Source organism: Mytilus californianus, unplaced genomic scaffold (genome assembly GCF_021869535.1).
Source record: "Mytilus californianus isolate M0D057914Y unplaced genomic scaffold, xbMytCali1.0.p SCAF_8, whole genome shotgun sequence".
NCBI classification, from domain to species: domain Eukaryota; kingdom Metazoa; phylum Mollusca; class Bivalvia; order Mytilida; family Mytilidae; genus Mytilus; species Mytilus californianus.
Window position 1 is genome coordinate 20,327,443 of NW_026262734.1, and position 26,444 is coordinate 20,353,886.

Sequence of the window (26,444 nt, forward strand, 5' to 3'; positions counted from 1 at the left end):
AACAATGACCATGGTTCGCACCATGGGAACGGTTATTAAAACATTACACTAATCAGTCGAAGTCAACAATGATCACGATTGGCACCATGGAAACAGTTATTAAAACATTACACTAATCAGTCGAAGTCACTATGATCATGGTTGGCACCATGTGAACGGTTATTAAAACATTAAAAACTTCAAAGTCAGCAATGATCATGGTTAGCACCATGGGAACGATTATTAAAACATTACACTAAACAGTCGAAGTCAACAATGATCATGGTTGGCACCATGGGAACGATTATTAAAACATTACACAAATCAGCCCAAGTCAACAATGATCATGGTTGGCACCATAGGAATGGTTATTAAAACATTACACCCATCAAAGTCAACAATGACCGTGGTTGCAGTTCACGATGAACTGCTAAATCTACAGGCCCGGAGCTCAATTTTTGAAAATTTTTAGTTAGATTCTGTTGGCTTGTAGATATGATTTTTACAGGCCCGAGAGCAATATTACAAGCCTGGGCTGCCTGGGCTGCCACTCAGCGTGAAGACTGTGGTTGGCACCATGGGAATGGTTATTAAAACATTACACCCATCAAAGTCAACAATGACCATGGTTGGCACCATGGGAACGGTTATTAAAAAATTACACCCATCAAAGTCAACAATGACCATGGTTGGCACTATGGGAACCGCTATTAAAACATTACCCTCATCAGTCCAAGTCAACAATGATCATAGTTGGCACCATGGGAACGGTTATTAAAACATTACACTAATCAGTCCAAGTCAATACTGCACCATTGGAACGGTTATTAAAAACATTACGCTAATCAGTCCAAGTCAACAATGACCATGGTTGTTACCATGTGAACGGTTATTAAAGCATTACATCCATCAAAGTCAGCAATGATCATGGTTGGCACCATGGGAACCATTATTAAAACATAATACCCATCACAGTCAACAATGACCATTGTTCGCACCATGGGAACGGTTATTAAAACATTACACTAATCAGTCCAAGTCAACAATGATCATGGTTGACACCATGTGAACGGTTATGTAAAAATTACACTAATCGGTCCAAGTCAACAATGACCGTGGTTGGCACCATGTGAACGGTTATTTAAACACTACACCAATCAAAGTCAGCAATGACCATGGTTGGCACCATGGAAACGGTTATCAAAACATTACACTAATCAGTCCAAGTCAACAATGACCATGGTTGGCACCATGTGAACGGTTATTAAAACATTACACTAATCAGTCGAAGTCAACAATGATCATGGTTAGCACCATGGGAACGGTTATTAAAACATTACACTAATCAGTCGAAGTCAACAATGATCATGGTTGGCACCATGGGAACGGTTATTAAAACATTACATTAATCAGTCAAAGTCAACACTGCACCATGGGAACGGTTATTAAAAACATTACACTAATCAGTCCAAGTCAACAATGATCATGGTTAGCACCATGGGAACAATTATTAAAACATTACACCCATCAAAGTCAGCAATGACCATGGTTGGCATCATGGGAACGATTATTAAAATATTACACTAATCAGCCCAAGTCAACAATGATCATGGTTGGCACCATGGGAACGGTTATTAAAACATTACACTAATCAGTCCAAGTCAACAATGACCAGTTGGCACCATGTGAACGGTTATCAAAACATTACACCCATCAAAGTCAAAAATGACCATGGTTGGCACCATGGAAACGGTTATTAAAACATTACACTAATCAGTCGAAGTCAACAATGATCATCGTTAGCACCATGGGAACGGTTATTAAAACATTACACTAATCAGTCAAAGTCAACAATGATCATGGTTGGCACCATGGGAACAGTTATTAAAACATTACACTAATCAGTCGAAGTCAACAATGATCATGGTTGGCACCATGGGAACAGTTATTAAAACATTACACCCATCAAAGTCAGCAATGATCATAGTTGGCACCATGGGAACGGTTATTAAAACATTACAGTAATCAATCGAAGTCAACAATGACCATGGTACCGGTTATTAAAACATTACACTAATTAGTCAAAGTCAACAATGATCATGGTTGGCACTATGGGAACGAGTATTAAAACATTACACCAATCAAAGTCAACAATGACCATGGTTGGCACCATGTGAATGGTTATTAAAACATTACACTAATCAGTCCAAGTCAACAATGACCTCTGTAACGTTTATTAAAACATTACACTATCAGTCCAAGTCAACAATGATCATGGTTGACACCATGTGAATGAATATTAAAACATTACACTAATCAGTCGAAGTCGACAATTATCATGGTAACGGTTATTAAAACATTACACTAATCAGTCGAAGTCATCAATGATCATGGTAACGGTTATTTAAACATTACAATAATCAGTCCAAGTCAACAATGATCATTGTTGACACCGTGCACGTGGGAACGGTTATTAAAACATTACACTTATCAGTTCAAGTCAACAATGATCATGGTTGGCACCATGGGAACGGTTATTACAACATTACACTAATCAGTACAAGTCAACACGGTACCATGGGAACGGTTATTATAATCATGACACTAATCAGTCCAAGTCAACAATGATCATGGTTGGCACCATGAAACAATTATTTAAACATAACACCTATCAAAGTCAACAATGACCAATGTTGGCACCATGGGAACGGTTTTTAAAACATTACACTAATCAGTCCAAGTCAATAATGACCATAATTGGCACCATGTGAACGGTTATTAAAACATTACACCCATCAAAGTCAACAATGACCATGATAACGGCTATTAAAACATTACACTAATCAGTGCAAGTCAACAATGATCATGGTTGGCACCATGGGAACGGTTATTAAAACATTACACCCATCAATGTCAACACTGACCATGGTTGGCACCATGGGAACGGTTATTAAAACATTACACTAATCAGTCCAAGTCAACAATGATCATGGTTGACACCATGGGAACGGTTATTAAAACATTACACTAAATCAGTCCAAGTCAACAATGACCATGGTTGACATTATGTGAACGGTTATTAAAACATCACACTAATCAGTCCAAGTCAACAATGATCATGGTTGACATCATTACCTTGTTTATAAAATGGAAACTATTTCTGAAACATTGAAAACATCTAACAATTACAGTTACATACCAGGAGGTGGAGGTGTACGGTCGACTGCTCCAGTGAGGTGGTTTATATATATAAAACCATTCACTTTCTTGTCAAATTTTTTCTCCCAGCCATGTGGCATTTTGCGTTTTAGTCTTTGACTCTCTCCTACAACAATGAAAATAAAATTTAAGAACCGTCTGTCATTTTAATTGAGCTGGAAAGGTTAACTCCACCTTATGAACGATACAAATTATAGATATATCTTCTTTTTCGTTTACCAACAATTGAACACTGGACAAAATATTGTGTTCGTTAAAAAAAAATCATAGATGTTGTGCTTGTTCTAAACCGGTCTGTCTCGACCATGTGTATTTTTGGAGATACTTGTTAATGTTATAATTGAATCGGATTTTAGTTACTTTTCACGTTCTTTGTGAACTTGTGTTGTTCAGTCACTTTCGGATTCTTGCTTATTCGCGTTGTTCAAACATGAAGATTGCTGCAAATAGATATACTCCTTTTGTAATAAAAAACAGTAATCAATGTAATTTACTTGCACGACATGAGACACTTACTTTTATAATCGAATATATAAGGACTAAAGTTATGGGTATCTGTTACAAAAAAAAATCACTCTTGACTTGTAGAAGCATGAAAAGGAATATAACATTTGGAGATCCGAGCGTGTGAAAACAGGGAGTCTATCATAAAAAAATCACAAAAATACGTAAAGAAATGTACAATAGATTTTTCTAGAAACGGAAGTTTAAATATAGATGCATACTATTCCTCTTTCTTCTATGTACAGATTTGGCTTCCACAATAAGTGCCGTACAAATCACGACGAGAAGTGTAATCATAGCAACACGTGTCATGATGATTTACTGTCTCTGGGTACTGTCTTGATGATATTGTCTGAAAAATAGAGGATGAATTTTCAAAAATTATACTAGCTAGTCGCCTACTAATTTTCGTACGATTAAAATAATAGAATATCTACCATAATCTTATGTATGTGTATGTTATGTCATAAAAGCTCTTTATAGGGCCCTTTAATTGGAAAATAAAATATTCTTATTCTTATATAACTGTTAATTTTCGGTGTTTAGAATACAAAGTAGCATAAGTGTTTGATATGTGAGTAAACTTCTATGTGATCTTGCTCGCAGTGCTACTAAAGGTTCTTTCATATTCAGAATAACAACATGAACCGTGTTGAAGATAACATATGTATTGAAAAACGCGAAAATAAATGGAATTAATAGAAAACAAAACAAATAACCGATTTTGGAAAAAAAGGGGGAAGTCTAAAAAAAAAAAATTGTCCTGTCCCCCAAGTACCTATGATCTTTTTGCCTGAAAGTCTAATTCACTATTTGATTTATTGTCATTATTATGTGTACATGTAATTATGAATACTAGTATTATTAGAAATTAAAAAAAAATGTTTGTCTATGTGTCAGAATTAATTGATTAATTGCCCGACTCCAGTTAAAAAATATTATCAAGAATAAGCCTTAGATTAAATGTGAACGGCCTTTCCCTGAATGATCACCATGTCTCACAGTGTCATGTCTTCGCCATTTTCATGGAACAACTTGAATTACTTGTTAGCTGAAAGTCCGGATATAGTGAGAACATCAATATCATCAACTATATTTTAATTTTTAAGTTTAACTTATCATCATTAAAAAAAATGTTGATTGCAGAGGACTGAATTAAGAGTTCATGAGACCCCCAGAATGCAGGATTTTGCGCCATTTTTAACATAAATTTGTGGGGCCTTAACCCTTTCCTCCATAATGACGCCTTTTGACGCCAACCCCCTTTACTCCATAATTACGCCTTTTGACGCCTCTGTGTAGTACCTCAGTTGGATCGCTTTACCTACAAAAAGTCTGTATCAGACTTATTAAAATTTGTATCCAATATAAAAAGGATATTCCTGGGAATATCTGACTCTAATTTCATTGATGAAATATTTGTTTTCGCAATGCATTTATACTTCAGGACACTGACATTGTCACTTAACCACATTTATTGTTGTTACAAGTTCAAATGTAGTGTTTTGGGATTTTTGGTTAAAGTTTTAAATATCAACATTCTAATCTTTTTTAATTTTGAAAATTTCACCAAATAATTAAAATTCTAAAATTCTAAAATTCGTTTTAAAATTTAATAGTTTAGATATTTATTCAAACTTTAAAAATAATAAACATAACGTGGAGTTTATTCAGTTTTTATCATTTCGCTTTTTGAAAGTTTGAATTTTTTGATTTTTGATTAAAATATAAGGGGGAAAGGACTAAAAAGTGGATACCTGTTACAAGTGTGAAACGGAATAAGAATGGAACGACACGAAATGAAATTTACCAAAACAAATCAAAACGAAAACAATATTTTCTGAAAACTAAATATTATAATATAAAACAAAAGTAACTTGTTTGATCTACAGGGTGAAAATGAGAAATATGTTTCTTTAAAGACCAAACAGCCTATTCAGTTCTACCAGTGATTTTTCCTTAAAACTTTGTGTGAAGGTATTTCATGATTCGAGGAACAAAATATGATAAAATAATTGGGGGTCACCGACTTAGTTTTGTCACTATAGCAACCTCAGTTTCATGTTTTCCCGAACATTAACATGATATTTGCTTGTTATTTAAACTCTAAAAAAATCCCATTATATCAAACCTACAAGCATAATTCTTGTTTCATGTTAAACAGCAGATTTGTGTCTATCAAATAAAGGTTCAAGAGTTTAAGACTCTTATTGTTTTGATCTTAAAAAATATGATTTATTTCATTCCCGCCAAAAATAAAACGCAAGAATGAAAAACGTTTTAAGTATTAAAAATTATCTACCAGAGATTTTTTCATAAAAATTTCAAGAAGGAAAGTGACATGTGTACTCTTCAAAATAAAGCAAAAAAATGTATATGTCACCGACCTTTCAAAAAAGTTATGATTAATTTTCATGTTTTTTTCTCGTTCGTTTTGAAGAAAAGAGTTGTCTTTCTTCAGAACATTGAATCTGACGTCATAGTACAAGTTTTCCTTGCTGGCGTACTATTTGAAAAAAATTGCAAATTGGACGTTTGAAACCCACATTTAAATTTTCAAGAATCAAGAACAACAACTATTATCCATTTTTAGATGGTGACGTTCCCTTGTCACCATCTTACGGTGTTTATATATCTCAACTTGTACGATTCGCTCGTGTATGTAACAATGTTTTAGATTTTAACGAGAGAAATTTATGTATTACTGAAAAATTATTACACCAGGGTTTTCGATATCACAAACTAGTCAAAACATTTACTAAATTTTATCATCGGTATAAGGACATCATTCGTAAATATAGCTCAACATGCAGACTTCTTATACGTTCAGGTATTTCACATCCATTTTTTTATGGAAATATTCTTTATAAAGCACAAAAGTGTCAGTATTCACCTCTGAAGCTAACAAAACCTTTAAATAGACTTATTAAGAAGGGATATAGTTACGATACTGTTGTCAGGTCATTAAAGATTGCATATTTTGGCGTTAATATTGATTCACTTATAGGGTCTTTGCATCGGCACTAAACACATTTATTTAAAAACCAGTTGTTGGCATGACACGGGTTATGTTCTTCTCATATATGTTATGATGGTATGATACTAAACCCCTAACGGGAAGGATTGTGCCTGATATTCATATAATGAAGACATAATCTTTCAATCAGTTTAATTGAAGTCTGGAGCTGGCATGTCAGTTAACTGCTAGTAGTCTGTTGTTATTTATGTATTATTGTCATTTTGTTTATTTTCTTTGGTTACATCTTCTAACATCAGACTCGGACTTCTCTTGAACTGAATTTGTGCGTATTGTTATGCGTTTACTTTTCTACATTGGCTAGAGGTATAGGGGGAGGGTTGAGATCTCATAAACATGTTTAACCCCGCCGCATTTTTGCGCCTGTCCCGAGTCAGGAGCCTCTAGCCTTTGTTAGTCTTGTATTGTTTTTAATTTTAGTTTCTTGTGTACAATTTGGAGTTTAGTATGGCGTTCATTATCACTGAACTAGTATATATATTTGTTTAGGGGCCAGCTGAAGGACGCCTCCGGGTGCGGGAATTTCTCGCTGCATTGAAGACCTGTTGGTGACCTTCTGCTGTTGTCTGTTCTATGGTCGGGTTGTTGTCTCTTTGACACATCCCCCATTTCCATTCTCAATTTTATATTCACCTACTTTATTATCCGGTAATACAAGAGATCACATGTATGTATCAGTATCAGATCTCATGATGTTGTTGCCGCACAAAATTATGAAATAATTCATGAAATCCATGGATTAGTTGGAAATTTACACATGGCCGGGCCGTGATATTCGAATATTATCCTGAGCGTTAGCGAGGGATAAAATTAACGAATATCACGGCCCAGGCCATGTGTAAATTTACAACAAATCTATGGCTTCCATGAATTATTTCGATTCTAATAGGACAAATACGGTCATTAAAAAACTGAAGCGAGGGTGGGTATGCCGTGTGTGTGGCTGTTCTTTTTTACTCCCTGATAGATAAAACTAAAACATTCTAATAAATCTGTAGCTTGCATGAATTATTTCGTAAACAACCGCTAGAAAAAATGTGCTTAATTCTTTTAATTCTCAAACCCAACATTTGCCATTTTTAATTTACATGTTTTTCTCGTAAGCTACCGTCAAATCCAAAGTTGACATTTCGTAACTAAGTAATTTGTCACGTGTGAATAATATTATTTTTTTTTGTATTAATATCTTTTAATATATCATCAAAGACATTATAACAGTCGGAAAGCAAGCCCTTAGAAACGACCGTTGTTGCTACTTTCTTAAGACAACAATGGGACTGATATTAAAGCCCGCCATTCTGAAATTGCGTTAATTTCGCGGAAAAAATAATTTGGCGGTAATTTGGAAAATTTTCTATTTTCTGTTTCTTACTTGCCATTGGGGTCAGAAATTGATGTCTTTCTATCTTTTAAGCATGTGTCTTATTATTATAGAAAATAATACCTAAATTGGTCGTCTTTTAACAATTACGTTAATAGATTATGCGAAATTGTTATTTTTTCTTCTTTATTTCACAGATAAACAAAGATTATACTATATAACAAATTAATAATACGTATCTCAAAGTTAACAAAAAAAAATCAAGTCTAACGTTCTGTCACCCCTTAGGAAACCCCGTTTGAACTAAATTCCAAAAGAAAGACATTTCTTGACATTGTATTTTTTTTTTTGGTCTTACACATCGATGTCAACATGCATCTGAACATAATGTACACACATTTAGTGTGTTTGTTTGAAAAAGCAATGGCGAGTTCAGCTGTGAATTTGACTGGACTAATTGTTCTCTTTAAGTGAAATGTTTGACGTTAACTAAAACAATAAGGTAAGGAAACTCCCATAAGGTGACTAAAAAAACTCATTCATTGCTAGTATCATTTTTTTTTTTTTGAAGGAATCCTGCAAAAGTAAATGCAAAAGTCTTGTCCTTTGAACTTAAAACAATCTCTTTCAGACTTGCATTTTAATCACTCTTATTCAACGCATTTTCATACTTACATGAAGTGTGACTTAAATATGACTTGTGAAATAAAACATAATTGTTGACTTAGCACTCAGAAACTGCTCTGAAATACTTTTAATATGCAAATTTGTTTGATTCTTTAAATAGAAGAAGAAAAATATGAGACCGAGCTTATTTATTCGCAAGTTCATGATTAGGCTATAAACCCTTTAAATAATTATCCATTGGTTTAGGCTTTTTTTCATAATTTGAGTCCATTCATTAGAACTTGCATGGAATCAATGAGACAAAATGTATTATTATATTTAGTTTAATCATACAAGGATTGCAAACCAATTTCCTTTTATTTCAAATAATGAAGAATTTACATTGAGAATACTTTGATTATTATTTCTTTTAAATGTAAATGAAAAAGGTAGGATCAGGTATCAATATTGAAACAGAATTCCTGTTTGTGATCATTTTAACCCTGTCTAGATCCAGTAATCAGTATTCATGCATATTTTGGCTACCCCTTGTCTTTATGTAGTAGAAATTTATTTCTGTGTTGATATAATTTGGTTACAGCAGTAAAACTATTTACCAAAATATAAATATTAAAGTTACCCTTGGAATAATATATTATGGCATAGACTCAGAGTAATCAGTAATATCAAAGCCCTATTTCAGTTCTGAAATTGTTGTAAACGTGATAAAATGTGTTTACCTAATTGTTTTACATATGTCTTTAGTATCAAAATATATTTAGTCAAATTATTTTAATAATATCCACTTGTATATAACAGCCTATGGTGCTTAATATAATAATAATATATATGATAGTACCAATAAGTTTGTTCATGAAAAGTGTCAACAAAGGGACGTAACTCGTAAATTACTATCGGCACCGCTTCGTCAGAAATATCGACACATCGAAGTGGCACATTTGCGTATTAAAGCGTATTAAGTGGCACAAATTTGACACGGGCCAGTTTATAAAAAGCCTCATCACATATTTTAAATTCAGCATAGGTTCCCCAGAAGTTAAGAAAGAAATTTCAACTGATATGTTGAAAAAACTTGACGCGACGAGTGAAGACCTTTGGTTTGAAGGCTTTGCATTCTAATTCAGTACGTTTAATCAAAACAATTTTTATGTGAGAACTTCTAAAAAGTATACACAATTGGCATTTGTAACGTACAGCATGCTTTGATTTCATTTTATATGACTTTTTGGAGGAAACAGAGTTGTTTCAGTTGAGGAAAAAATGACCCAAAAAATGCCCAAATATGGTAGTCACATGACTTCCATTGTTGCTTTAAGAAATGGGGTCAAACCGGGGTCAGCTTTCCGACTGATAAACTTTTATTTTATTCACTTTAACTAACTAATTTTATTTTTAAATTATATTTTTCATATCGTAAATATAAAAATATCCGCTTTTTCGGTTAAGTATTTAAAATTCTAATACTCATTCGATAAGTGGAGTGCTCCGATAAAACGGAGGAATATACCAGAACAGGACAGAACAGAACAGGAGCCGCCATGTTGACTTGCTGAAATCAGTAAATATGCGAATAATGCAATAAAATAGAAAATAAAACAACACCTACCTCAAAAATCTGTTTTAATGTAATATTATCAGTTGGAAAGCAGGTCACGGTTTGACCCCAAGTCTATCAGCAACAATAGAGTCACGTGACCGTGAAAATTCAGTAAAACTACGGATGAGACAAACCTCACTTTTACTCACTAAAATACCACTGTCATAGTAAAAACTTATTGATCAAAATAATATTGAATATACATAGATTTAACTCGTCAAAACTTACACATCAACTCAAAGTCCTTTATACTTTATTTTATCTTCAAACTTGAAGTTTGTGTGAAAATTGTCAAGGCTCCTGATCGAAAAATCTAAATATTTTCGAGGAAACTAAAAATGATGGGCTGAATTTAAATTTAATAAAGCATCTCATTAAGACAAACACTCGATATGAATATCTAGGCAATACAGTTTTGGATACGCAAACGTCAAGTTATGTTCAACACGAAGCGGTGTTTTTTTTTTGCCGATTTGTGCAAGTGGTTATCTCCCCTTGATATCACCAGTCAAAAATAAAAACCCATCAAAATGAATAAAAAGGAGTTTATTTTACAAAAATCAAGAAGAAAATAAAAGAAAGTCGATTAACAACTATGTTGTTATAATATTAAGAAGAGATACTTCTCTACTTTTCAGAAAAGGATTACAGGTAAAAATTAAAAGACAAAAAATTGGTAAAAATTAGATCTAGAAACCTAGCTGAATTGATATAAATTAGCCCTGGCTGATAAAATTTACTTTCAGTTTGTAATTTTTATAATGGGATATGGGATCACTCCTAATGTAACTACTTCTAACAATGTTTAATTCAATAAAACATACTTTATACAATTTAAATAATCTTTCTGAAAAAAAATAGTACTGACCATTTATATTTTATATTTTAATAAAGTGGAACCAAGAGTCACAATTTAGTTTCTTCAAAGTCAAAAAGCCTTTTAACTCAAGCCTATGTTTCTTAGTTGAACAGTACTCCCTAGAAAATATCATACAGAAAAAGGATAAGTTTACCAAAAATTCTGTAAAAAAATAATGCTTAAAATTATAAGTGAAAGTGACATAATTTTGAATGTTAAAATCATTATTATGTAAAATTCAACTATTAGATTAGCTAGCATAGTAGCCCTTGTCCTTGGAAGGCTATTTTAAACTTTTGCATTTTATAGATTATGAAAGTAAACATTTTGAAAAAAAATTGGGGCTTCTTCTCTTCAGGTTGCTGTATCTGCTGCTTTACATATTTATAAACAAAGTATTGTATATTTTACCTGAATAATTGGATATTAATCTCAGAAATGAAAGTTGGTATGACAAATCTTGTACATTTTACTTTAATAATGATCAATGATGATTAAATTTGACAAGATTTTGCCATTGGAATAAATTCAATTTTGTAAGCACATATACATGCACATCTCTATGAATTAATTTCTTGTTTTACTTGAAAAGCTAGTGTTTGCTCTTATTAATGTAGCTTACTTAGTAAAGAGATAATTGATAAGCAAGGTTTTTAACTTATAAAATATAAGTATAATTAACTGACCTTCATTTCCTTTTTTCATATGTTTTTTCCTCCAGGAATTTTCTTTGCAATGCATTTTCTATTGCTATTTTTGTGCTTTTGTTTATCCATAGGCCATCATTAATTTGTCATATTTGCTTCCAGTATAAATGAAATTTTCTTACACCTATAGTTTCAAACGCCATAAAGAAGAACTTTGTTTGTTGTTTCAATTGTCCAATGTGTAAATTTTCACTATGCACATGACCCTGACACATATTTTGTAAACGTTATATATGACGTATGTTGAAAAAGAAATCAATGTCACCGTCAATTTGTGTAGGGGATCAAAATGGGTTTAATTACTTTAAAATGGAGATATCGTATGGAATTGTGAAAAACAACAATTTTTAATCACAATTTCATTCATATCTATAATAAAATCAGTATTTTAGAGTACTTTGGAAACAGGTACAATGAAAAGAAGTTGAACTTTACTGTTTTGAAGTAGAAACGCAAACAAAACCAGGTACAAATTGACATGACTGGTGGTCACCAAAATTGATGTATAATAGTAAAAAATGATGGCTTCATAATTGTGTAGAAATTTGAAATAGGTTACCCGGTTTCATTTAAGATTTTTAACGTTCTATTCCGTATTTGGATACGCAAACGTCAAGTTATATAAATTCGATGTTTTTGGCGAACAAAAAAGATGGCTGATCATTTTTAGAACGGATAGGATAAAATAATAGCAAATACAAGTTATTTTCGACAATGTTTCGTTGTCGTATTGAAACTATATTGTTCACAAAATCTACAAACTTTGAAAATCAATTATAATAAAAGCATGACAAGTTGAAAAAAATAGTTAAAACGTCGATTTTTTAGCCGATTTATTTCGCGGACTTTTTGACGTCACCGACGACTGTAGCGCCACCTAATTAATTCCCCCTGCTATTGTTGCTGATAAAGCTTGACGACAACGGACGTTTCCAAGGACTTGCTTTCCAACTGTTATAGGAATTTCGATGGTTCACGTAAGGGTGCTATAAACAGTTTCGTATAAAAAACTAGGGGTTATTCCCCGACTAAAAATAACCATGGAGGGAAATCCCTTTTTATTCATATAATTGGTGAAAAAGTATCATGTTTTTTGTATTTGATTGTAAAAATTAGTTAATTAGCTTTCAAATTAAACAGGTTGAATGATTAAAATAATTTTAAAAATTAGATTAAATATTCATGTTTTGAGGGGAGACAACACTGTAAACATCCTGTTTTTTTGGCAGTGAAAATTGAAAACTTATTTGCAGCCACTGTAGCTCTTTTCGAAGCAGGAAACCGTACCCTGAAACAAGATTTTTATTAAAGGCCAGGTAAAAACCTATGAATTTCATACAGTTTTGATTATGGGAAATGTGCCTGTATCATGTTTACATGGGTATGCACATGACCTGATTTCAGGTTTTTTATGTTCAGATTAGGCAACTTTTTCCCCATTTTCTCTGGATAGAACTTTTTTACTATATTAAAAGTACAGTATATTTTTATTTCAATATAAACTAGAGAAAATTCTGATTCCAGTAATATCTAGTTTTATACAAGTATCTTTATTAACCATTCCACCACTAAGGGTCACTTAGGCATGGTCCCTTAAAATATGACGTCATAGAAAAAAACTGTTGATTGCACCCTAACGGAAAAACCTTCAGCTTTAGGTAGCAATACACAGTTAGGAGTATGGTTTCGCATTTTGGCCCCGGTGGATTTTTCAAATATGAAAGTTATTGTGTAATAAAATTCATTTTTAGACAGCTGAGTACTAATTTAGCCTTCAAAGGTGGTTTATAATAACATCAAGATTATGTTTTACATGTTTTATGGGCTATTTTCTGTTTGACTCTCCGTATTTTCATAGCTAGACCGGTCATCGGTCCAGAAATTAATGTAATGTTTACAAACACTTTTTTTCTACACGAAGTTTTTGACGCAATTTTACAAAAAAATGAGACGAAAGACATATGATTTTCTTTGGATTTATTGAAAGATATATGTAAACAGTTTCAGAAAAGGTATTACTTGAAGTGATTGAAATTCTACTTTTGGTCAAATTTAGGGGAAATATGTGACATCTTTTCCCCCCTTTTTGCTATATTTTATAACAAAAAAATGCAGATTGTTGCCATGGATACACCAAAAAGTAATTATATTTTACCATTGTATATACTGGATATGAAATCTATGGAGGATTCTAATTACATACATATGCACATATATGACACAAACAGTAAGCTTAATATTGCAAGAAGGCAATGAAAAGGGGATGGTAAAATTTATGAGGGAAAATTTTAATATTTTTTCCTAACTGTTTATTGCTACCTTATGGCATACTTACCAAGCTCAGAATTGTATAATTTAAGACTTTTCATACCACAAATCTATTGATATTTAGATTCTAAATCAACTTCTGAGGGGATTAAGTGTTTAAGAATGACAATACATGTCAATTTTATTGTTTACAGTCCTTAGCAACCAAAATTAGACATTTTGACACAAGGATTATAATTGTACTCTATTTGCTTAATCCTTGCTTCTGAAGGATTGCGCAGTATGTAGTAGCCTAAGTATTGAATGTTTTGTATTTTTTCTTGCGAATATATCAAATTATTATTTTTATCAAGATTTCATGTTACATTTCGACATATATTAAATGTATAGTTGATTCAGCTGTAAAAAAATGATTCCCCTTTACCAAGTTTTTTAATCAAGTCTTTGGTATACATTAAACATAAAGATTAACATTTTCATGCTTGAAATTGTTAAATTTTGTACAATTTTGCATCATCAGAGGTCTTATAAAGATTTTTAACATTAGAAAACTGACAAAAGAGGTATAGTTTTTAAGATTTTGCCAAAAACTGAGGTAGAAACAAGATTTTACATTTTGACTTGGCACCTTTCTTTAAATCAGTTTTTGTCGCGTTTCAGTGTCAACTGCTAACCTTCAGAAAATATTCATTACTCAACCAATTTTCAAAAATAAAAGGCCATTTTACTCGTTTTAGCTAGCAGAACACAGAAAATTAGTTAAAAGGGAGAATTTGAAAAAAATATTTACTATTAAGGTAGCAATACACAGTTAGGAGTATGGTTTCGCATTTTGGCCCCGGTGGATTTTTCAAATATGAAAGTTATTGTGTAATAAAATTCATTTTTAGACAGCTGAGTACTAATTTAGCCTTCAAAGGTGGTTTATAATAACATCAAGATTATGTTTTACATGTTTTATGGGCTATTTTCTGTTTGACTCTCCGTATTTTCATAGCTAGACCGGTCATCGGTCCAGAAATTAATGTAATGTTTACAAACACTTTTTTTCTACACGAAGTTTTTGACGCAATTTTACAAAAAAATGAGACGAAAGACATATGATTTTCTTTGGATTTATTGAAAGATATATGTAAACAGTTTCAGAAAAGGTATTACTTGAAGTGATTGAAATTCTACTTTTGGTCAAATTTAGGGGAAATATGTGACATCTTTTCCCCCCTTTTTGCTATATTTTATAACAAAAAAATGCAGATTGTTGCCATGGATACACCAAAAAGTAATTATATTTTACCATTTTATATACTGGATATGAAATCTATGGAGGATTCTGATTACATACATATGCACATATATGACACAAACAGTAAGCTTAATATTGCAAGAAGGCAATGAAAAGGGGATGGTAAAATTTATGAGGGAAAATTTTAATATTTTTTCCTAACTGTTTATTGCGTTTTCATTTGTATGACGTTATGTTTTGAAATGACTAAAATGCGCCAAAAGCATTAATGGACTTTCGCGGAATTTTATTTTATTTTGATTTTGTAGATTTCTCCGAGCTCTTGTTCTTTTTGTTATGCATCCGAATAAGAATAAAAGTTCTGTAGTCTTTTTCAATTGCAAATTTTAAAACAATAAAAATCGGCATAGCGTTTGCAAATAGGTTCCAAATACATGTGGATTTACGGAGGTATACTGTAACATCCATTATTATGTATATCTCTGAGTCTGCGCTAAGTATAGATATATCGAGAATTTTATCACGGTGTTGTTTACAAAGCGAAAGATGCACGTCATATTAGAAATAACCTTCAGAAACACCATCCGTCGAAATGAAAAATTGTTCGAAATAATCTTTTACGACGCTCATATCCAACTAAGTCAGACATCACGTGACTTTTGTGACGTATACTAGCCGCCATTTTGTATTATATTGCCCCATATAAAATGCATAGGTGCTTCAATAAAGTTTAGTTTTCTCATGAACCTGACCCGTTTTCTAACTTTTGCAAATCAATCCTTGATATTCAAACATATTTCTATCAAACAATGTTGGTCCTAACAGTTTAATTTTTGATTAAATTCTGTCACTGGAGAATCGTAAAAACATGTACTTTTTCTCGTTATTTCTCCGTTGACTCAATGCTAAATGTACCGATACCCATGTCTACTTGTATAACAAATAAAGAAATTCCGTTAATAAAAATTAAACTTTGCAAATCGATTAAGTATATTCAAACATATATCTGGCGAAAAATACTATTTAAAACAGTTTAATTTCTGGGCAATTTCGGTCAAAAATCGATTTAAAAAAGTGAATATTTCGGGATTTTTCAAAATGGCGGATGATGTATATGGAAATGTTGCATCAAAAAGAGGATTTGTATAGTAAGACTTTCCTTGATTTAATTTAATTTTCATGTTGAATCTCTGATGTTTCTGTTATTTTCTTTGGTGATATTTCGATATGATTGATTTCAAAATTTATTGATTAAAAAAATATTATTTTAAGTGTGACACGGGAACATTTTATTTTGACAGATATCCAGGATATACTGTTACCAGAAAATAGTTAACAATAAAATTTATAATAAAATTTTTTCTCTTCTTTTTTTAAAAGTTTTTTTTGCTGTTTTCTGTATAATTTATCTTTCTTTAGAAATATATTTATACATTTCTTTTAGAACAAAAAAATATTTACGTCCCAAGAGAGTAAAAAATCCCAACAATTATTATAGATAAATATTCCATACCTTCAAAATCCCATCACTTGACGAACAGGTGAACTCTGACTTTGGATGTAATGTTACATAACAATATATTGTCAGGTAGACGTGCAAACCAAAAGCAACCAGGTGACATTAAACATTAAACATCCTGTGTATACATGTATTACCAGAGTTTAAATTTTGTGATATATACAAAAGTTTTCATAACTGTACAAATAAATATCTTCTCTTCCCCGTGTCAAACCAGAAGAAGTATGTATCATAATAAACTTTAAGAAAATATGAATATTATAAAAAAAAAATCTTTTAAAAAAAAAATTTTGGCTTTAAAAGATAATCAAACTAATATTTCTGTTTCTATAATTATTTTAAAGAAATATTTTGATTCAAATTTTAATTTAAATGGATTTTGTATTATTTCGTAAAAAATTAAACGAGATTTCATTGAATATGATTTTATTATTTATTTTTTTAATTCAATATTTTAAGCAAAATCCAGGCATTCAATAAATCGATATAAAGTTAAACTTGTGTAAAAAAATTTGTTATTGTATACATTTCAACAGAGACATATAATACAATATTTGCTCTGATTTCAACAACATTGTATACCCGACAATATTTATCGACAGAGTTATCGGTCCTGAATAGGACTGATATAGTTGGGTATGTAAGAAAGGAAAGTCTGTTTTTGTCCTCTCCCTCTCATTAGCAAAATCATTGAAAACAAGAAATGATTGTAACAGGATACTGTTACGAAGTCTCCCAAACGAAGCTCCCATAATTCGTAATTCCCAGGGTCGCCTGACATTGGGCAACGTCCAGTGAAAATTGGTTTGGTCCAGTAAAGTTATATGCATAAGTGATGCCTGGGGACTAACCTTGTATATCATTCAAATCATCTTGGCATGACAAACCAGAATAGATATGGTTTAGGGGTGGGGATCTCGACCATTTACAAGATACTAGAACATTGGGGGTGGGGAGGAACCCCTTGGGACTGGCCCTATACGTCATTCAAATGTTCATTACATGACAAACAGGAATATATATGGTTAAGGGGTGGGGATCTCAACCATTTACAAGATATTAGAACATTGGGGGTGGGGGGAACCCCTGGGGACTGACCGTATACGTCATTTAAATGTTCGAGACATGACAAATAGGAATATATAGTGTTTAGGGGTGGGGATCTCAACAATTTACAAGATATTAGAACTTTCTCAAATGGCAGGGGGTCGGGATGACCCCTGGGGACTAACCCTGTATATCATTCAAACCATCTTAGCATGACAAACCAGAATATATATGGTTTAGGGGTGGGGATCTTGACCACTTAAAAGATATTAGAACTTTTTTAAATGGCAGGGGGTAGGGGTGACCCCTGGGGACTAACCCTGTATAACATTTGATGTGCTTTATCATGACAAACCAGAATATATATGGTTTAGGGGTGGGAATCTCGACCATTTACAAGATATTAGAACTTTCTCAAATGGCAGGGGGTCGGGATGACCCCTGGGGACTAACCCTGTATAACATTCAAACCATCTTAGCATGACAAACCAGAATATATATGGTTTAGGGGTGGGGATCTTGACCACTTACAAGATATTAGATTTTTCTTAAATGGCAGGGGGTGGGGGTGACCCCTGGGGACTAACCCTGTATTTCATTTGATGTGCTTTATCATGACAAACCAGAATATATATGGTTTAGGGGTGGGGATCTCGACCATTTACAAGATATTAGAACTTTCTCAAATGGCAGGGGGTTGGGATGACCCCTGGGGACTAACCCTGTATATCATTCAAACCATCTTAGCATGACAAACCAGAATATATATGGTTTAGGGGTGGGGATCTTGACCACTTAGAAGATATTAGAACTTTCTTAAATGGCAGGGGGTGGGGGTGACCCCTGGGGACTAACCCTGTATTTCATTTAATGGGTTTTATCATTTAGAACATTTTCAATTAAAAAGATTGTGTCTATCACAAACGGTTTTCAATTTATAATCATTTGAAAATTTTAAAAAATAAAATCCCATAGGGTTCTACAGTAAAACCCTCTTTTCTTTTTGCCCCTCAAAGTACCCCTTTATAAACCCCATTGCACAAACAAAACCCTGATTGCACCACTAGACATGTTGGTCTAACATATTGTGAAACCCTAAGTTAATCTGACAAGTGGTTTTGGAGAACGGGTGCGGACAAGTTCAAATTTAAAAGCGGCGGAAGAAGAAGAAGAAGAAGAAGAAGAAGAAGAAGAACTGAGCAAAAACATTCGTTTGGGAGACTTAATAAAAAGAGAAATGAAAGATGACACTGGCTAAAATACAGACTGATTATATTAGACTAGATGTGTGGGGTTTTTTTTCGCGTCAATTTCAGAACTTCGCCCTAGCGCACTCTTTCGCTACTGTTGACAGACGGACAGACATTAGCACGGACGGACTTCTTTATACCATTATGTGTCCTGACTAAGACGAGCGTATACAAATTATTCCATCATTATTTCTGAAAATTCAAAATATAAGAAAATTAAAATTATAGGTATAATATATGAATTAAAGTTTTTGATTGATCATTCTAAAACGTTATACATCCATTTATAATAAAATACGATCCCCGTTATTACTACCTAACGTGTTTTGAATAAACGAGACAGTAAATATATATAAAATACAATTGATTTAGAATCTAAGAAATAATTTTCCGTTGAAAACTATAAAGTATTTCTCAAAACTGGATGAAATATTATGAATCTAAATAGCTCATTTTGGAAATTATAACAAAAACAAGGTTGTATGTACAGACTGCCGGCATAGAAAATCGAAATTTGTTTTCAATCTTTCCGGTCATTGTAGCTTTTTGAAAGTGAGAAATTTTATGTTGGATCTTATTCTTGAAGCAATTGTTTTTGTCATAAGTTAAATTTACAACAAGTTTAGTTTTAAAAACCGTAAATTTTTATTTTAATTCACATTCACTGTGTATATTAATTTCTTATATTTTTTTGCCTTAAGCTTCTGTGAGATCAGGCGAAATCTTTATCATTTCTCCTTGAGACAATTGGAAATGAAACAAATGACAAAAGACAATGAACCTTTATCATTTTTATTTTTACTATAAGATTTTGTCAATTAAGCAGTATAGATAAAATTTAACTTCATTGCAAGATCACCATTATTTTACGAGAATCTTAAAGAAATAAGTTAATCTCAACATGCATACATTGCCAGTATATCGAAACTTCTAGAAAGTACTGTTTATCGGCCTAACCTTCTGAAAACTCAAACTCAGTTTTGAAAATCACATATTAAGTTAAAAATCTAAGCGTAAGTCATATAAATTTACCAGTGGAAAGTTACACGGGCGTACGAGATTTGCGCCGATTTAAAAAAAATTTCGATCTTTAATTTGCGCCGATTTGATTCTTTCATTAGCGCCTATTTTATTTTTTTTTTTCACTTGCCCCGATACTTTATTTGCTATACGAGGAAAAACATGTACATGTAGTAAACCTAGAATGTATATTGCATGGTAATATATGGATATAAATAGTGTTCCCTTATGTTTAAGATAGTTTTGGTCATATCGTTCGAGAACTTCGTTTTGACACGAGAAAGAAAAGATGGACTTCGTTATTGGCAAGTACAACAAGTATAGAAAAGATGAAATGAAAAGAAAGGAATATATCAAATGTGTGGCATATAAATTCTCGGTAAGATAATAATTCATTGTACTAGTATTACATTTTTATGGATTTTATTGTGGTGCTTTGAAATGGTGTAAATAGAATTTTAGTGAATGCAAACAGAGTGCACAAATATCTTTTAAATTGACTTATCCTGCTCGAAACTCTACTCCCATCTCCCCTTTGTGAGCAGGGGACAACAGTTATATACATGTTATAATTGACTATTCATAACATATGTATAACTGGCTAACGAAAGAGGTTTATATGATAAATAAAAAAATACCTTTCATCTATAATTTACCTGTACGCAATCGGCGCAAATGAAAGACAAAATCGGCGCAAGTGAAAGAAAAAAAGTAAAATGCAGATCGGCGCAAATGCAAAAGCCGAGTTCAAAATGTATATGTTTATTATTATTTTTATTAGAACGGAGGTTACAGAGATAGTGTAGAATCTTTTGTGTCCATTTGTGTTTAATTTCCTATAGGTATCAGTGCGACGCTTAATTCCACTTTGCTTGGAAGACGTATTTTTAGGCATACACCATGTTGGAGTCCGTGAAAAACGCGAAATAGGACGTTATAATTTGACGGCTAGAAACAACGTCTTAGAGCTTTTATATCACTACCAAGTCGCGTTAGTTGATGCGCATCAACAATAGGCTGTTTGGTCTTTAAGGGCATATCTAACAGTTTCAGGGGAGGTAATAACAAACGTAAACATCGTCTATTGTTTCCCGTAATTTAACGTTGTTTCAACGACGTCATATAAACGGAATCACCATTGGAATTGCTATGGCCGTCGGGAAAGGGCGGTTTCATTCCTCAAAGGAAAGGGCACGGCGGGAATCGGCCAAAAAACTCATGGAGAATATTAACAGAAATAGAACTCAAATCTTAAAAGTTAGTAAGAACATCGCTGATAAACCTGTTATTCAGATAGACCAAGAGGACAAAAATATTACATGGAAAGATGGTCGGCGCTTAGTTGAACTTTCTTTACTGGCCTTAGAGTGCCACGGCTTTTTTTGTTACAATACCGTTGAGTGCCATGGGATAGGCCCTTGATTTGAAATTTGAACGGAAAACGTCATAAAAGAAGCGTAACAATGCATAACGTCATGCAATTGTTTCCGTCTGGAAACAGTTCTGTTTCGCGTCAGATAGATTTCTTTAGGTAATAGGTACGTCAATGGACAATCTAAAGGATGTTTATGAAATTTTGCAGGCAAATTGATCTAAGAGAGATGGGTCCCTCATTTACTTCATATATTTTCTGTATTCTTTATTTTTTATGCCATTTTTCTCTATTCTTTATTTTTTTCGCCCATTATTCTCCAGTCTGTAAACCCCCTCCCATACCCTCATCTAATAGAACCGCAAGTTATTATTCAATGAATGGGGAATGTGTCCATGGGACACAGATGATGCACCCGCTTGCATATCATATAAAGTTATAAAGGGACATAACTGAAGAACGGTAAAACGGCGCGGCATAGAAAGGATGCAAGTATATTTAAACTTTCAGAGATAAAGGAATCTGAAAATTCTATAAAACGAAGTACAAATATATATTTATTAAAAATTTCCGTTATATTGATATAGAATTTACAGAGGGCTACCGAATTCCTTTTTGTTGTACGCATCCTCAAATTTACATGTTTTATCTAAACAAATGATTTTGCCATAACGTTTTCAGTTTCTTTTTGAACTTATAAGTTTTGACTGTCCCTTTGGTATCTTCTGCATCTTTTTTTAAGTAAAAGTTGCTGAACTTTTTTTTTTTAGATATTTACATGTAGTCTATACTTTCGTTGCAGTTCCTCAAGTTTCCGGATATTTAATTTGCTTAACATATCGGAAAGTAAACAGGTACATATTATTTGCCGATACTCAACTTGTTATCTTGATGAATAAAATATTTTCCGCTCGACATTTAGTAGCCAATAATCAAGTAGTTAATCCATAATTTCACAAACGTTTGTACTTTGGATAGTCTTTTAATTACATTCATTTAATGTTTAATTTTGCCGGGTTTTTTGTCCGTTTTTTTTTTTAATTTTATTTTAAACGCTGGATGCCAATATTAGAATTAGATTGACCGTTTCAATGTTATGATAATAATTTTTTGGGGGTTTGAGCGAAATCCATTGCAGTCACAGTCGTCATTATTTTTGTTTGTCCGTCACGGTTGTCACACGTTTTTCCAGTGTTTTGCAATAAGTATTCGTCATCTGCAATCTTTTGCGAAATATTTCAAATGATAACACATTAAAAGAAAAATATTTTGAACGCTGGTACAATAAACGTATTTACACTTTTGGTATTTAGCTATATTTTGCCTCCGAATGACCTTAGATCTACTCAGAATCATCTTTTGACGTCAGGCAACAATCACTTTTTAATTGTGACGTCAAATGTTTTGAATTATGATGTCAAAGTTTACGGGAACCTGTGTGATTTTACGTAATGGCGGACAAATTTGCATACAAGTGTAAATACGTCTATGTATGCTTATATTTTAACAACCTATCAACCTAAAAGAATTGTTTGAAGTGTATTTGTCTGTTTGGTCATAACTTTGTCTTCTTTTGATTTTTTTTTTTTTTTTTTTTTTTTATTATGATTTTATCATGTATAATTATATATATTTTTTTTACAATTCAATTTGCTTGAACACTATATCAAATTTACTGACAAAAATAATATTTGTGTTTATATCATCAGAAGAGGAAAAACGCTTCTAAAAATACAACCAAATATTTTAAGCAAATAAACCTATGACAATTCGGTTTCTATTGGTACCAAGTTGATTAAATTCCAGCCAGAATTGGCCTCCCTTTTTTTCTTTTTTTATTGAAAATACGTAGTTTTTATTGGAAACATATGACAAAAACTGTAGGTGGCGAATATTCATTGCATAACACTGTAAACGTTATCGGAGCATGATTTTGTTTCAATTTATCTTTGTGCTACTTTGTCTGTAAGTAATTTTGTTTTGTTTAGCTGATGAGAGTATAACTTCATATGCAAATCAGTAAAATTGCAGTGAAAACAGAAACACGGAAGAAATTTATTGAATTCAAGCTACGTCATTGAACACACATTTTCAATAGTTGATACTAGTCATTTTTATGTAATATAAACACTACATAACTGAACATAAAGAATTTCATATACATATACCAAGCTAACAGGCGGTGCTCATGCTTGCCAAAAGTTAACTTAACAAACAGAGAAATTTTTCCAACATGTTTGTCAGTTTGTCGCTCAAATATATTCGTCAACTCTAAAAAGAACAGTGAATAAAAATAAACTATTGGCGACGAGTTTATATCTAGCATTCTTATTGGTTGAATTGAATTGTGGTTCGTCTTCATCTTCTGGTGGCAAAACCCCAAATTATGGAGTTGGAAAAAGTAAAATCACAAAAATACTGAACTCCGAGGAAAATTCAATCGGAAAGTCCCTTATCACATGGCAAAATCAAATGACAAAACACATCAAACGAATGGACAACAACTGTCATATTTCTGACTTGGTTCAGGCATTTTCAATTGTAGAAAATGGTGGACTGAACCTGGTTTTATAGCGCTAAACGGTAAAACCTCTCACTTGTACGACAGTCGCATCAAATTCCAGAACGCCTGCCATCTCCCTAATCCCGCACTCTAGCATTCATAAAGTACATATCAAGTTCTAATGGAGTTATATAACTGTTCCCTCCTCGTGTTTATCACCGAACAGCAAGCTATAAAGGGTCCCAAAATGACCAGTGTAAAACAATTCAGACAAGAAAACCAACGGTCTAATATAATCTACATACAAAACGAGAAACGAGAAACACCTATGAACCAAACGAACAAACGACAACAATTAACTGATTTGGCAGTAGTTATTTCAACTGTGTGAAACGGGTACTTTAATTTGTTATTATTGTTACTTGGTCATATTTTGTTTTCTATATGTACGGGATCGTGACGGGAAAAATACTCGATTATGGTATTTGCGGGAAAAAACTGTAGAATCTGTTTATATGCTGAATAGATAAATATTGAAGCAAGGCCTCGTAACTGTAAAAAAAAATTGGAAGCAATCTTCAAAAGGCATGGAGGCCTTCACGGGAGCAAAGCTGATGCAGAATATTGAAGATCTTTCTCATCAACCAGTATCAATAGACTATTTTCATATTACCGACTTTTGACTCCGGATTATATAATTTGTCGACTGGTTACCTTGGACATCATGGTACTCGGTCAAGTAAGAGCAACCAAAATAAGTAAAATCAAACATATAATCAGTGTAATTTGAGGGGAAAGTTTACTGTTTTCCGATGATTTTGTAGTGAAAAAAAATGTTAAGCAGGTAATTTTCCCCCAAATTGTACCGATTGAAAGCTTGGTTTTACTTCTTTAGCTTGCTCTAACCAGACTTGGTACCATGATGTCCAAGGTAACCAGTCGACAAATTATATAATCCGGAGTCAAGTCGGTAATATGAAAATAGTCTATTCTTATAATGGATGATGACGCTGCAGCCATGTAAAAAGCTAGAAAAGTATTAGGACATGAGTTGGAAAAATAGAGCGACATTGGTCACTCTAAAAAGTCGGTAGAAAAAGCATTGTACAACTTACAAAATTAAAGAACCTTAGCGAGCGCGCTCACATACCCCACGTCCCCATATTGTCATTGGAGAAATAAAATAAGTGTAAGAAAAAAAAATTGAATCATAATTTCCTGTCAATATGCACATCTACATATTATGACCTTATTATCTACGTAGTTTCATGAAATTCTGTTCAAAGTTGTGTGGTTTCAGAGGAGTTGCGATGACAAACTGTTGCAGTAGTACATTAAAGCAAAAAAAATCAAAGGGGCGCAACTCCTAGAAAAAAAATTGGATCGTAATTTCCTGTCGATATGCACATCTACATAGTATGTCCTTATTATCTACAAAGTTTCATGAAATTTTGTGCTGTGGTTTCAGAGGAGTTGCGATGACAAACTGTTGCAGTAGTACATTGAAGCAAATAAGTTCAAAGGGGCGTAACTCCTAGAAAAAAATTGAATCGTAATTTCCTGTCAATTTGCACATCTACATAGTATGTCCTTATTATCTACAAAGTTTCATGAAATTCTGTTGTGTGGTTTCAGAGGAGTTGCGATGACAAACTGTTGCAGTAGTACATTGAAGCAAATAAGTTCAAAGGGGCGTAACTCCTAGAAAAAAAATTGAATCGTAATTTCCTGTCAATATGCACATCTACATAGTATGTCCTTATTATCTAAAAAGGTTTCATGAAATTCTGTTGTGTGGTTTCAGAGGAGTTGTGATGACAAACTGTTGCAGTAGTACATTGAAGCAAATAATGATACTGGACTTTCATTTTTCACTGTAGGGCGATTCATTTCTATTGTACATGCGATGCATTTTCATAGAAGGAAATTAATTAATTTTCATTATATAAAGTCTTAATTCAGCCGAATCTCTAACAAAATTTATGAAGTCAGAAGGATTGATAGTATATACATATACTCATACCACATCTTTTTATATCTATTTATTGAGAGAAAATCTGGGGTAATATATCAATAAAATCCTTATAAATGGCATTTATTGCTTATATAGTCAATTCTATTTTCTCTAACAAGTAATGCTTTAGCTGATGAAAGTGGAAAATGTTTTCGCTTTGTAGTTTAATTCATTCAGAATAGCCTTGTATATAAATTGTAGTGGATTACAAAACTTATAAAAGGCTTATACAATTTTTTTAGATTTACCAAAATCTTTTTTGAGGGAATGTATGAACACTGGAAACGGAGGGGGTAATGTCTTAACTCATCTGCGTTTGTAGCAAACTTTTGAAAATATTTTTAATTTTTTTCAGTTT

The 26,444-nt window shown here is 32.6% G+C and overlaps 1 protein-coding gene across 2 annotated transcripts in view; it reads right to left on the reverse strand.

Moving 5' to 3' along the window:
• The window catches only part of LOC127710861 (lithostathine-1-alpha-like), a 420,068-nt gene that overhangs the window by 51,079 nt on the left and 342,545 nt on the right, over nucleotides 1-26,444 (reverse strand). For both annotated transcript variants that reach the window (XM_052216821.1, XM_052216820.1), the window contains exons 2-3: nucleotides 3,924-4,054; nucleotides 3,179-3,304 (exon numbers count right to left, since the gene is read on the reverse strand). In XM_052216821.1, coding sequence (XP_052072781.1) covers nucleotides 3,179-3,304; nucleotides 3,924-4,014 — 217 coding nt within the window. In that variant the 5' untranslated portion in view covers nucleotides 4,015-4,054. The remainder of the gene's footprint in view (nucleotides 1-3,178; nucleotides 3,305-3,923; nucleotides 4,055-26,444) is intronic.